Source organism: Rhipicephalus microplus, unplaced genomic scaffold, assembly GCF_043290135.1.
Source record: "Rhipicephalus microplus isolate Deutch F79 unplaced genomic scaffold, USDA_Rmic scaffold_52, whole genome shotgun sequence".
Classification (NCBI taxonomy): Eukaryota; Metazoa; Arthropoda; class Arachnida; order Ixodida; family Ixodidae; genus Rhipicephalus; species Rhipicephalus microplus.
In genome coordinates, this window is record NW_027464625.1 from 2,092,005 (window position 1) to 2,104,534 (window position 12,530).

The 12,530-nt window shown below is 48.5% G+C and overlaps 1 protein-coding gene across 8 annotated transcripts in view; it reads right to left on the bottom strand.

Moving 5' to 3' along the window:
• LOC142788297 (sodium-driven chloride bicarbonate exchanger-like) overlaps nucleotides 1-12,530 on the bottom strand; it is a 244,867-nt gene that overhangs the window by 72,891 nt on the left and 159,446 nt on the right. Inside the window, exon 1 of one of the 8 annotated variants that reach the window (XM_075884898.1) lies at nucleotides 11,578-11,689. The exons of the other annotated variants lie outside the window; for them this stretch is intronic. Coding sequence (XP_075741013.1) covers nucleotides 11,578-11,603 — 26 coding nt within the window. The 5' untranslated portion in view covers nucleotides 11,604-11,689. Of the gene's footprint in view, nucleotides 1-11,577; nucleotides 11,690-12,530 lie in introns of those variants that run through there. 8 annotated transcript variants of the gene reach the window in all.

Sequence of the window (12,530 nt, forward strand, 5' to 3'; positions counted from 1 at the left end):
AGATGTGTTAATAATCGATATCGATACGCACATTACGTAAGATACGCGACTAGGACGTTATGCGGCTTGGCGACGACGTTAGGTTAAAGGAAAATTGACAGGAAGAACTGAAGGAAGCCGCGTGGCTTGACTAGCATCCACGCAATGAAAGCTCACGAAACAGCGCTTTTTGTTGCTTTATTTCGCCTGCCGTATAGTGACAGCCTACGTTTCCGTTTGGCGGAACCGAGTGGTACACCTCAACACAGAAGCGCCAGCCTTTGGGAAGAAAAAAAAAAAAGCTTCCCATGAAAATTCTCCCGCAAGGTGTCACACCGCTTCCTTTATGATTAGGCCTTGTATATTAACTCTATGATTAGGCCCCGCTAAGGTGGTTTAGTTGCTAAGGTACCCGGCTGCTGACCAGCATGTCGCGGGATCGAATCCCGGCAGCGGCGGCTGCATGTTCGATGGAGGCGAACATGCTGTAGGCCCGTACGTATGCGCAGATTCGGGCGCACGTTAAAAAAAAACCCCGGCTGGTTGAGATTTCCGGAGCCCTCCACTACGACGTCTCTGATAATCATATGGTGGTTTTGGAACGTTAAATTCCACATATAAATCAATCAATTCTTCATGATTAGAGTTATTGTAGCAGTCCCTAACTGTGGGAATGTTTATGAATAGAGTTACTGTAGCATATACAGTAAGTCTATTCATGATCATTGCAACAGTTTGGGACTGCTCAGAATCGGTGCTTATATTCGAGAAGCGTGCATTTCAACCACGATATGGCGTATGTGGGCCGCTCTTGACAATAATTTGCGGTATTACGTACCGAAATCGCGATATGGTTATGAGAGACGCCTTAGCGGAGGGGCTCCGGAAATTTCGACCATCTGGTGGTCTTCAACGTGCACTGAAATCACACAGTACACGAGCCTTTACTATTCCACCTCCATCGAGGTGCGACCACTGCAGCCGGTATCGAACCCGCGACCTTGAGGCCAGCAGCCGAGCCCCTCAACTACTGCCCCACCGCGGCAGACGTGCAGACCACTCTTCATTACGCATTGACAATTATGACTAAGTGGAAAACTGTGTACGATTCTCATCTTTCGCGTACGGTGTTTCATAACGAGTGCGACATGAAAGGGCCAGCTGGCTGCCTCGCAAAGGAGGTATGTTTTGGTGGGCTTGAAGGCATCCCTAAAATGTTACTGAATCAGTAATGTTCATAAAAAACCAATACAAAGACCTTGAGCTCGACCAAGGCTTCCGTTCCGGAATTCCGATGTCAGAAACATTCTAGTGATACTACATATACTGGGCGCATGGGCGTGTCATCTCATGAACTTATCCATACATGCACTTGCACAAGCGAACGCAACGCCAGCCGGAAATCCGTCATTTCCTCCGCGCTGTGCAAGAGTCGCGTTGAACTCGCTACACTTCCCGCATTCGGTAGCAAACACGTTTTCCCCCTGCCAGCTAAAGGAGGCCCGTACCGTTTTCCAGTCAGGCGATGAAGCACGCCATGCAACAGGGACGAGGGATACACTCCCTCGTGCACCGCTACTGCGCGCCTCGATCGGTCGGCGCCTCTACTGCGCCACGCACTGCGGCTCTGACAACGTCAACCGCGCTGCGTGCCCTCATAAATATGGCCGGCTCGCGCGCAGGAACGCCGTCGACAAACAAACAGCAGATCGACGCCGCCACTCCGCCCACGCCGAGCAGCATGCGCCGTTTTCGCATGCGTTTCCCGGAAGACGAAAGTCGTCGTCGCCGTGTGTATACATAATCGGCAGCTGTACGGACAGTCGGCGACGCCTCATTGCCTCTCGCGAAGTTCTCGGTTGATGCACTGCGAGCCACGCGCGGCTGCTTGCGTTGGCGGGCTGCGCATGTGCTGAGCCGATTGCGAAACACTCATTCCATCCGCGCGCGACGAAACAGTAATCGCTAACGTATCCGTAGTTGCGATGCCCTCGTAGACATACCTTCGGTGCAGCTAACTTTCATGCGTGCTATTGAGCTGCATTGATTTATTCACTTAATCGTTGCCCGCATTACGCCGAAGTACATTGCAGCAGGGGAAGTGTTATACAAGAGTAGTAACGGTTTGTCTACCCCAAACGAGACGGTGCATTGCGTAAACGTGGTGCAGACACGGACATACCGATTGATACCGAGACGGTGATTGATACAACCACATAGACAGGATGCCAATATTCCAATCGATAGGCGTTGCGTCGCGCGCTGCGGGCAAATACACTCGCGAAAAGCGGTCGACCGAGAATACAGATGTGAATTTTGGAAGGCTGAAGTAATGTGTCGATTTATCATTTATGCCGATAACCGCAACTGAAACTTATAATTCGGTTTGCCTTTCTCTCGTTTACGCCGAATACCCTAGCTAGATCGACCGGCGGCGAAGCTCGTGGTCCAATGGCGCAGGGAGAAAACAATCAATAAACCAACAAAGGAATCATTGCGAAATGAGACCCCGGAGTTTGCAAGACTTGCAAACTCGTCAGCAAGCAGTGCAACGAAGTGTTGCTATACACTGAACAAAAGAAAACGCGAGGTAAAAAAAAGCGTTGTGCAATCTCGAGAGGAGATAAATGCTGTGGCCCAGCGGGGAGCAATGTGTTGAAGGGACGGCGACGAGCGAGCGCTTCGGTAAATGTAGGAGAAACGTGGGCGGGCCTATAACTCTTCAAGCTCCGCAGCGGCGAGGCGCTGCAACGAAAATCATCGCCAGTGTGAGTGTCAGCACGCAGTAGACGATACAGTGCACTATTCTTGGCGACGGAAAGATTATGAAACTACGTCTGCAGCAGGAACAGAAAGGACGGACGGACGGACGCTCTCTCTCTCTCTCTTTCTCTCTCTCTCTCTCTCTCTCTCTCTCTCACACACACACACACACACACACACACACACACACACACACACACACACACAAAGCTTGTTGCGAATGTGTCGCTCTCTGTAGAAATCAGGATGCACATATACATTCGCTACATTTTCGCTATCAAAGGGCGAAATGCAATCCGCGTCGCGCGACAACATCGGGCGCCCCGGAAACACAGCGAGGACAAGCAGCAGGTATCGCAACGCGTGCTGTGTATACAGTAGCCATCTGTTGGCAGTTTCCAGTGGGCTACCGGCAACAACTCGCCAACCTCGATGGAGCGGAATAACGTAGCTGGCAGAGTTAGTTTCACATTCACTCACCTGTAACTGCGATTCTTTAAAAAAATTGTCTTGTGATAGCGATTACAACGATACTCAGCGCGAATTTTCGCCGTCGCCGTCATGCTCCGTACTTAAGGCCAAATGCGAGGGTGAGCCTGGAATTAGGGGGTGTGGTGGCTTGATGCACACCCCAACGGGCCTTTTATAGGGTTGCGTGGACGCGTGACCTCAAGTTGTGGTAACGCATAGCAGCGAGAGATATTTGGCGATGTTTGACGAACGGAATGGATTTCGGAGCTTCGCAACAACCGTTCAGATGGACACATGTGCAGAAATATCGAAGCCACTGAACCCTCGAACGTGAATATCCGGCCGCGTTCCCATAAAAAGTTGTGGGCACATGCTGCCGATCAATTGGCTTAAGTCTGGTTTCACTTTGTCTAATTTCCTGTGTATATGTATTTTGTTCTTCTGAAAAGAAAAAAAAAAGTCAGACGCATGTCAGCCCCCCCTTTTTTTTTCTTTCTCAGAAAAAGAACGAAAGACATGCGCGCGTTATGCACCATCAATTACTAAAACGCCCACGCTTACGTTCTCCAATGTAAAAGTATTCTGCTTTACAGTGCAGACAAAGCTACAAGACTTCGTTCGCTATAGCAAGTGAGCCGACTCGAGCACAGTCCACGGAACACGGCGGAATTTGCCAACGCTGGTCTTCAAAACTTGAACCCGAATCTACATAGCTCTGTATTCCGTCGGGAATATCTATAGAGCCGCGGACGCCGACAAGAACTCTCGCTGAGTGGTGCCCCGTCCTCGGACTTCTGCGACAGTGTCCATCTTTCTTACCTTCTCCTTACTTCCGTATGTGGCTGTCCCTGCACCTGTCTCTCTTCCTGCTCCTCTCTATACCTATATACCTTTGATTCCTCCCTATCTTTTTAATCGTTCCTTACCCCCATTCCTTGTGAGCTACTGTTGAGGTGTCCTCCCTCTAAGAGACAGTTACGGGGCTCACTTTTATCTTCTTTTCATCAGAATCACTTTTATTTAGAATCAATCTATAGAGCCGAGCGGACGCTCGGGTGCAGCGTATACGGCTTGCAGAGGCCTCCACGAATGCCTACGCAAAAGATCTTGGACACTGTCCGCGACCGTCCTCAGCACAGAGGGCTTTGAGTGCGCTGTTGCGTTTCTTGCGCACAACTGACCTTAGAACAGTCTTTAAGCAGTGTCGCTGGTCGGATGATCTTCTTCTTCTTCTTCTTCTTCTTCTTCTTCTTCTTCTTCTTCTTCTTCTTCTTCTTCTTCTTCTTCTTCTTCTTCCTCCTCTTCTTCTTCTTCTTCTTCTTCTTCTTCTTCTTCTTCTTCTTCTTCTTCTTCTTCTTCTTCTTCTTCTTCTTCTTCTTCTTCTTCTTCTTCTTCTTCTTCTGTGACACCGCTTTTCTATGATAGCTGATTTTCCTTAAACCTTTCCTCAGCAAAGGGTAGCCAACTGGTCTGAGAACTGGCCAAGTTTTCAACCCTTCCATGTACTCCTTCACCCTCCCTTGATTAGCAACATGTCTAAGAGCACGTCTGCCGCAGTGGATCAGTGCCCAGAGTGTTCGACTGCTGACCCCAAGGTCGCGGATTCGATGGCGGCCGCGGCCTTCGCATTTCGATGGATGCGCAATGGCCGAGGCTCTTGTACTGCGCGCTTTCAGTGCGCGTTGAAGAACACCAGATGGTCGAAACTTCCGGAGCCCACCACTACGGCGTCTCTCGTGATCATGTCATTGTTTCGGGACGTCAAACCCCACGCACTTTCAATGTCCAAATACAGTATTCTACACGGTTAACACGATACAATTAGGGCGTTTTTAGATCATTAAATGTACGTCACATATGCTACACCTAGAGTACAGCGGCTCACGACACGCATGTGTCAAATATCTGCTTTACATTCACATTCCCAGTGGACACAGAGGCGCATATACCTTCATATACAGGACATGACTTCCGCTGCACTGCTCGATGCACTTTTTCTGCCAACGTCAGCAGGTGTGCGTTTCACAGGAAGCGGCAAAGTGACGGAGGTGACAAGTCTAAAGCTGGACTAAAATAGACGTTCCATGCATACCGGCACCGGTAAATCTAGGTGAAATAAAGCGATAGAAAACGTTGGTACGTGACGACGGCCGCAACAGCAACGAGAGAATGCGAGCTCGTAAAGCAAGTGTGCGCTCTACAAAAAAACAAAAAAAAAAACAAAGAAAAGCTAATATACCTGTCTTTTCTTTCCTCCTCTCCTCCTACAGAAAAAAGAAGAAGAATTGATTGATATGTGGGGTTTAACGTCCCAAAACCACCTACAACATTTCCGCCTCCATCGGAAATGCAGCCGCAGAAGAAGATGAACTTCTGAACTTTCGTGCCCAGCCATTTTAGGTATGCTCTTCCGATTTAAAGATAAGATAAACGCTGACGACCGTACCCGGTAAACGACGTTTGATGTGCTTCTTTGGGACGTCAAACTCCACAGGACAACAGTAACTGGCTCGCCCCTTGCATGGCTCTCTTTGAGGAGAACTCTCCTAGGAGACCATAATAAATACAATTCGTTTGAGAGTCTTGGGTCTCATGCAAGGCGAGCACTGCGTGGCAATCGTATATGCGGCAAGCAGTGGAAAAGCCTGGGAGGGTGGTAGAAAAAGGATCGAACTCCCACTCAGTGTCACGAATTATTTTTCTTATTTTTGCGTGTGTATATATACGCGCACACATGATAACGCACGCACGAGCATAGATAAAGTATAGAAGAACTCCCCTCCGCTTCCCTAGCTTTCCCTGAAAAAAAGTTTCTGGCTACACCTCTGATGGCAAGTCGGGAATCAACGAAAAGAGTAAGGCTTACTTTTCATTCTTTTTCTTGGAGTGTGGGACACAAGTCCTGATTATATCGGCGACGTTCGCACGGCCTATTTGCAAGTCAGATTCGGGGTAAGCCAGATGCGTCTTACCGCACTTAGCGCGCGCCTGATCACAAACAACGCACACCTTTTTTTTTTTTTTTTTACATAAAACCTAACTACCGCCGCCACCTGTGCAACTTCTCAGCTTCCGTGTTACAGCGGCACTCCCACGGCCAGGAAACGGACCATCAAGCTGTTTCAGGCAGGCGCCGCGGTGACCGATAGGACGGCGCTGTCGTTGGGAGCGGTCGGTCGTCCGACGAGATTCGGCCATTCGTCCCGTATACGGGCAAGCCCATAAAAAATGGCAGCATATCCACGGAGTGAATGATGGAGAGTGGGGCGAAGCATCCGTCCATCAATTCGTTCTTGCTTCCGTCCGTCCATGCGTCCGTCTGTGTGACCGTCCGTGCGTTCGTCCGCCCATCCGTGCGTGCGTCTGTTCGTGCGTCCGCACGTCCATCTGTGCGTCCGCCCATGCGTCCGTCCGTCGGTGCAGCCATCCGTGAGTCCGTCCATGCGTCCATCCGTCGGTGTGTCCGTTCGTCCATCTATTCAACACTCCAACTACCACCATCTCACATCTTTTCATCATATATTCCGCATATGCACCGCCATCCAGCGGACATTCCAAGGACTATACGAGAGGTGGCGCACGCACACTTTTTTACGGCTTTCGCTTCGTGTCTACTTCCCACATTTAACCACCTACTAGTTCAGTGTATTCATGGCACTGCGGCCCAACGCTCACTAAACCTTTCTAAAACCAAGGAGGTTACGCCCAGCGAGTATAACGTAGCAACCCTTTTTGTCAGATAGCGCTCAATGTACATGCCAATGGCTGCTAAGGGGGAATGAGAGACAGGAGAATTCGGCTTTTAGTTGACGCGCACGCTGCAATTTTTTTTTTTATTGTTCAACAACGCACAGAAGAAATCTCTCACCGGCACCACCTTGGAGGTCAAAATGTAAGACACTATGACTACTACTACGACTACGAGGTACGAACGAGTGCCGCTATAAGGAGCTTCGCCCCTAAAAACGACCGCGCGTCGCCGTGCTACCAGGTGACGGTGGTTGCGCGTCGCCCACGCTGTGAGCATATATGTGTGCGCGCTCACGACCGCGGAAGCGGGACAAGCTGCAGCGCCGGCTCGAGCATGGTGAACAACCCCAGTAGGCGCGGGGACGTGAGCTCTTCCGAGGTCGTCAGGCTACCGACGCGCGAAAAGGACGGGCGCACGATAAGGAGCACGCACATCCATATCGACGACGGGAGAGGAGTGCGGAGCGTGCGATGAAACCCGCAAAAGGACGTTCTCGGCTTCCTGTATAGCTGGTGCACGTTCCCGTGTGATGCTCGCGTTGTACGGCGATTTTCGTTCAAGGCTACGCCGGAACGGCGCCTTGGTCCTCAAACTCCGAAACAAGAAGACGCCAACATTAAGGAGGTTAGACATTTTAGTCACATTACGCTGCGTTTTACAGACCGCGAAGAAGGAAAAAAAAAACAGAGCAGAAAAAAAAAATAAGTTGCTCGCATCGAAGGGAAACTGCGGCGAAGTCTGACCACGAAAACGCAATGCTAACTGGGGGAAAATGATACACGACTGAAAGGAACGATATAAAGAATGAAAGAGGGCAAAATAGCACTAATTTCGCACGTGCTTGGAGGTGGACATCTATATAGGATGGCGGCCGGTCGCCGAGACCTGTCGACATTGGCCAATGAAGTGAGTGTTTAAGGTGTATACGCTAAACCCAGCGAGTGCCTGTGGTACTCGTCTAGAGGGAGAGAAAAAAAGAAATGAATAAAAAAAAGAATACACAGAGGCAAGAACAACCTATGACGATAACAATCTGTCACAATGTTCTGCGCTCGCGCGTTATCTATAAACCTATCTTGCGGCGGTTTCAAGAAGCCCCGTTAGCGAACAAGGCTGCTAACATGGGCGACTTATTTTTATTATTATTCCCCCCCCCCCCCCATCTCGCTCACTTGCTCGTTCTCTTTCTACTCTTCGCTCTCTCTCCCTTCAATTATTGTTTTTGTCTCAACTGACAGACTACACGACTCGAGTCTGTAGTAAGACGGTAAGTTGGACCAGTTGGTTAGGATCCATCGTGAACTTACTTACAGCGCAACACCGGAAAAAAATACAGGACAGCGAAGGAGTAAAACAGAAAGAAAACTGTTGTTTTTTCCAATAAACAACAGTTGTGAGTCAACGCCGTCTTTTCTTTCTGTTTTACTCCTTCCCTGTCCTGTATTTTTTCTGGTGTTGCGCTGTAAGTTCACGATCGAGTCTGTAGATCTGCCACTTATAACACGCAGCAAATTGCTTAATTCTACACTACACCACGCGCTTACCCTATACGAGATCCTCCGAATAAAACGAGCAGTCCTTCAATCAATCAATCAATTCCTGTTATTTATGACACATAATTAGCCCTTATTTTCGTACAGGCAGGATATTTCAAAGTCACGACAGGGATCTGTTTTCAACAGAAATGGTTGATAATGAACTGCGAGGTAGAGAACTACAAAGTGTAGTGGAGCATCGGGTGCTCCCGCACGTTCCTGGCCTTTCTTCTAAGCTTCTGGCCCGGTACCATGGTCCATACCGTGTCATTGACGCAACCTCGCCGGTGAATTACATCATCGAGCCCCTAACACAATCGCCAGACTTGCGCCGTCGAGGACGTGAGACCGTGCACGTCGACCGTCTCGAGCCCTACTACGACCCCTTCATTGTGCCTACTATAGCTGAGTCGCCAGGATGGCTACCCTTCACCCCGGCGGTATTGTAGTGGAGCGTACGCACTAACGCGTATGCGCCTTCAAAAGAGAACGAAGAACCCCGTGCTCTGATTGCGCGAGAAGCTGTGTCCCACGCGTAAATTGGAAGTCTTGGTAACAAAATTACGTTGCCGTGTACCACCTCTTAATTTCTACTTAAACAGGTCTGGTCTGGTGCCATCCCCTCTGTGCTCAAGCTGTAACGAACCTGAACATATCGACCATTTTCTTATCACATGTCACCGATTCAAAAATCAAAGAAAAAACTGCTTCGAAATTTTATTCAGAAAATTAGGAATATCACTTAATACTCCCAATATTTTGTCTTTTGGGGCCATTTCATTGGGACATAGCGACAGGAACATCTGCGGGGCTCTCTGCGAATTCATATATAACGCAAGAAGATTACCTTGCTGAGTCAGCCATCAGCTCTCGAATTTTACTAGTCACACTACCACTTACTATTTAGCTGATACACTGCAATGATTCAACTTTCAGGAGAATTTCATATAACGATTCCACCACAGATATTTAACAAATTCTATTATTTCTCCCCCCCCCTTTTTTCTTTTTTTTTAACATTGCGCCAAATTAATTTCACAGTCAAAACACAGTATTCATATTCCCCTAATCTAGAAAATCTATAGGTATTTACTTGCATTAACCACCGGCTTCTTGGCCAATCCCCCTTAGTGGGTGAGAGCCACAAAAGAAAGGAACAAGCAAGCAAAGCAAGCTGTGCCGCCTTTGCCAGACTTGCCGTTCGCCCATTTTCCGTCGCGACCTCGTTGCAACTCCTCTGTTCGAATAAACATCATCGCAAAAGAAATAGAAACCTTATACAGAAGCATGATTACAAACGCTTGCAAAAGGTTTTGTTGTTGCTGTTGCTACTCTTGTTACATTGGTTACCCTTGTAAGTTATGCAGACAACGCGAGCAAGTCGCTTTGGGGCCTATATAAAAAATATGCAGATGATGGTGTTGTTGCTGTTGTGATCTTGCTTACTCTTGCAAATTATACAAATGAACACGAGCAAGTCGCTCATAGGGAAAAAAAATTATGCGGATGACGTGATGCTATGAAGTGTTCCATAGCTTAGCGGCAACGTAAAAAAGTTAATACAATCCAATCTTTGTTATTATATAAATAACGTATTTAAGGTAGAACACGTAGTTGAGGTAGTGTGGTAAAACTTAATTGATACAAACTGTTATGAGTTGTATGTTTAGTAATCCATAAGCATATGAGATTGATTCTGTCTTTCGTAAAAGAAAGGGGCATTTTAGAATTGAATTAAAATAAAACATTGTCATAATACCTTGCTTTTCGTACGTCTGCTTTCATGGCGTCGGTAAGCAGGACGAAAAACGAAGGCATAAAGCGAAAGTGCGATGCACTTAGGCGACGCGTACTCACGTTTAAATTGATTCTTTTACGTTTCGCAGTTTCCGACACTAACGATTCACAACAAAGGTGCATTTCCCATCACCTTTCTAGAAGCATGGAGAAAACAAATTGCGCGCATATTGTTCGATGAGAAGCAAGTTTCGTTTTAGGGGCGAAGCTCCTTAGGCCATGGGTCGTTCCCTCTTCTGTAGTGGCAGTAGTAGTAGTAGTAGTAGTAGTAGTAGTAGTAGTAGTAGTAGTAGTAGTAGTAGTAGTAGTAGTATGTAGCTCCATCTAGTTTATGAATTGCTCAATAGATTGCGTTGTGTGTCGTGGCCTCCGCGATTTGCTGCCGGCGGAGGCCACGTGTGTGTATATGTACTTGAGAATAATATAACTAGGTGGCGTTAGTGATTTTCACGGCATATCCACAGAGTGAATGATGGTGAGTCGGGCGAAGCGTCCGGCCATCCGTCCGCGTGTCCATTCGTCCGTGTGTCCGTGCGTCCATCCGTCCTGACGCACGGACGCTTCGCCCCACTCACCATCATTCACTCTGTGGATATGCTGCGATTTTTTAAATGAGTCGTCAGCGTGGAATAACGTTGAAAAGACGATCTCTAGCAATGTCACAAAAGTGCATTTTCATCTCAATGGCTCCACACTTCTCTTTCACACTCCACTTTGTGTAGGGTAGAAAATCGGTCGATATGATTCTGGTTGACCTTTTTACCTTTCATTCTATAGTATATATATAAAATCTTTCCTCCCTGCAACTTTCTCAAGAGGCCACTAACGTGATCGTCGCCAAGCCGTATCATTTGTGCATTGAGTGTTTAACACGTAAACATGCCTGCTATTACGCGGAGACCCATAAACAGGAGCATCCGTGTATACGGCTTCGTGGACGAGATGCCCGATTGCCACACCCCGGATAAAGACACCGAGATGCTACGATTATACGTCACGAATCGACTATACACGATTATGAGACGCCTTAACGGAGGGCTCCGGAGATTTTGACCGCCGGAGGTTCTTTGAATCTAAATCCAAGCACACGGGCCTCTATCGCATTTTGTCTGCATCTAAATGCGGCCGCCTCGGCCGGGATTTGATCCCCACGACCTTCGGGTTAGAACTCAAGCACCACATAACGGTGCGTTGGGTCAGCGCGGCGGGTAAGATGCTACGTCTCTCGTCCTTGCTACGATTTGGGGAGAATGTTTGGTTCTCCGTACACACTGTACGTACATTTTCTGGAGGTGTAGGAACGGCATGGTTGCTTCTTTCGGGCGTCCGGGTATACCGAATGTGCGAGGAAAAACTTCGCGGTCGCTGCCAGTCGAAGTAGCTCCCAATCACTGTCGCCGGGACTTCGGCGGCGTCGGGGGGTCCGCCGCCCTGGTGGCAGACGCGGTGCGATACGGCGCCGGGGCCACACCGATAAAGGTGTCCGCATCGGAGGGCTTCGCGCAAGAAGCGCTGGCGGAGAAAAACCATCACGAGAGGGCCAGAAAGGAAAGAATGTTTGCGAGTGCCGACGACTGATAGAAGAGTGAAAGGACGACGAGAGCCCCCCCTATCTCAAGACACAAAAACAAGCCCGGTCAGTTGAACGTCAGATATACGTGTGTACGTGCTTATCTTTCGTTATTGTCCTTCAGGTTAGACCTGAAAACTAAGCGGTCATGACGGCTGAACGTTCGCAATCATGAGTATATACATAAAAATGCCTGTACAACGTGCAGTGCGCAGGTTAAGGGAGATTTTATACTACACGAACTTTCACTTGTAACTGTCGGCGAGGCTCTGTATGTGTACAGGCATTGTAGTTATGCCGGAAGGTGCCGCCGGCCGCTGTATACCGTAGTGCTATGACGCTACGCTGATCAGTTTGAAGTCAGGTGTTCGATCCCCGCAACGCAGTCCATTAGAATTTGCAGACAGTTTACAACTTCATTAATCCAGGCAGATGGATCTAACGGCATAATCTGCGCGCTGCATCTGAAGGCGTCCGTGTGGCGACTCTCTCTCTCTCTCTCTCTCTCTCTCTCTCTCTCTGTGTGTGTGTGTGTGTGTGTGTGTGTGTGTGTGAGTGTGTGTGTGTGTGTGTGTGTGTGTGTGTGTGTGTGTGTGGTGTGTGTGTGTGTGTGTGTGTGTGTGCGCGTGAGTGTGTGTGAGAGAGAGGGAGAGAGAAAACTCTG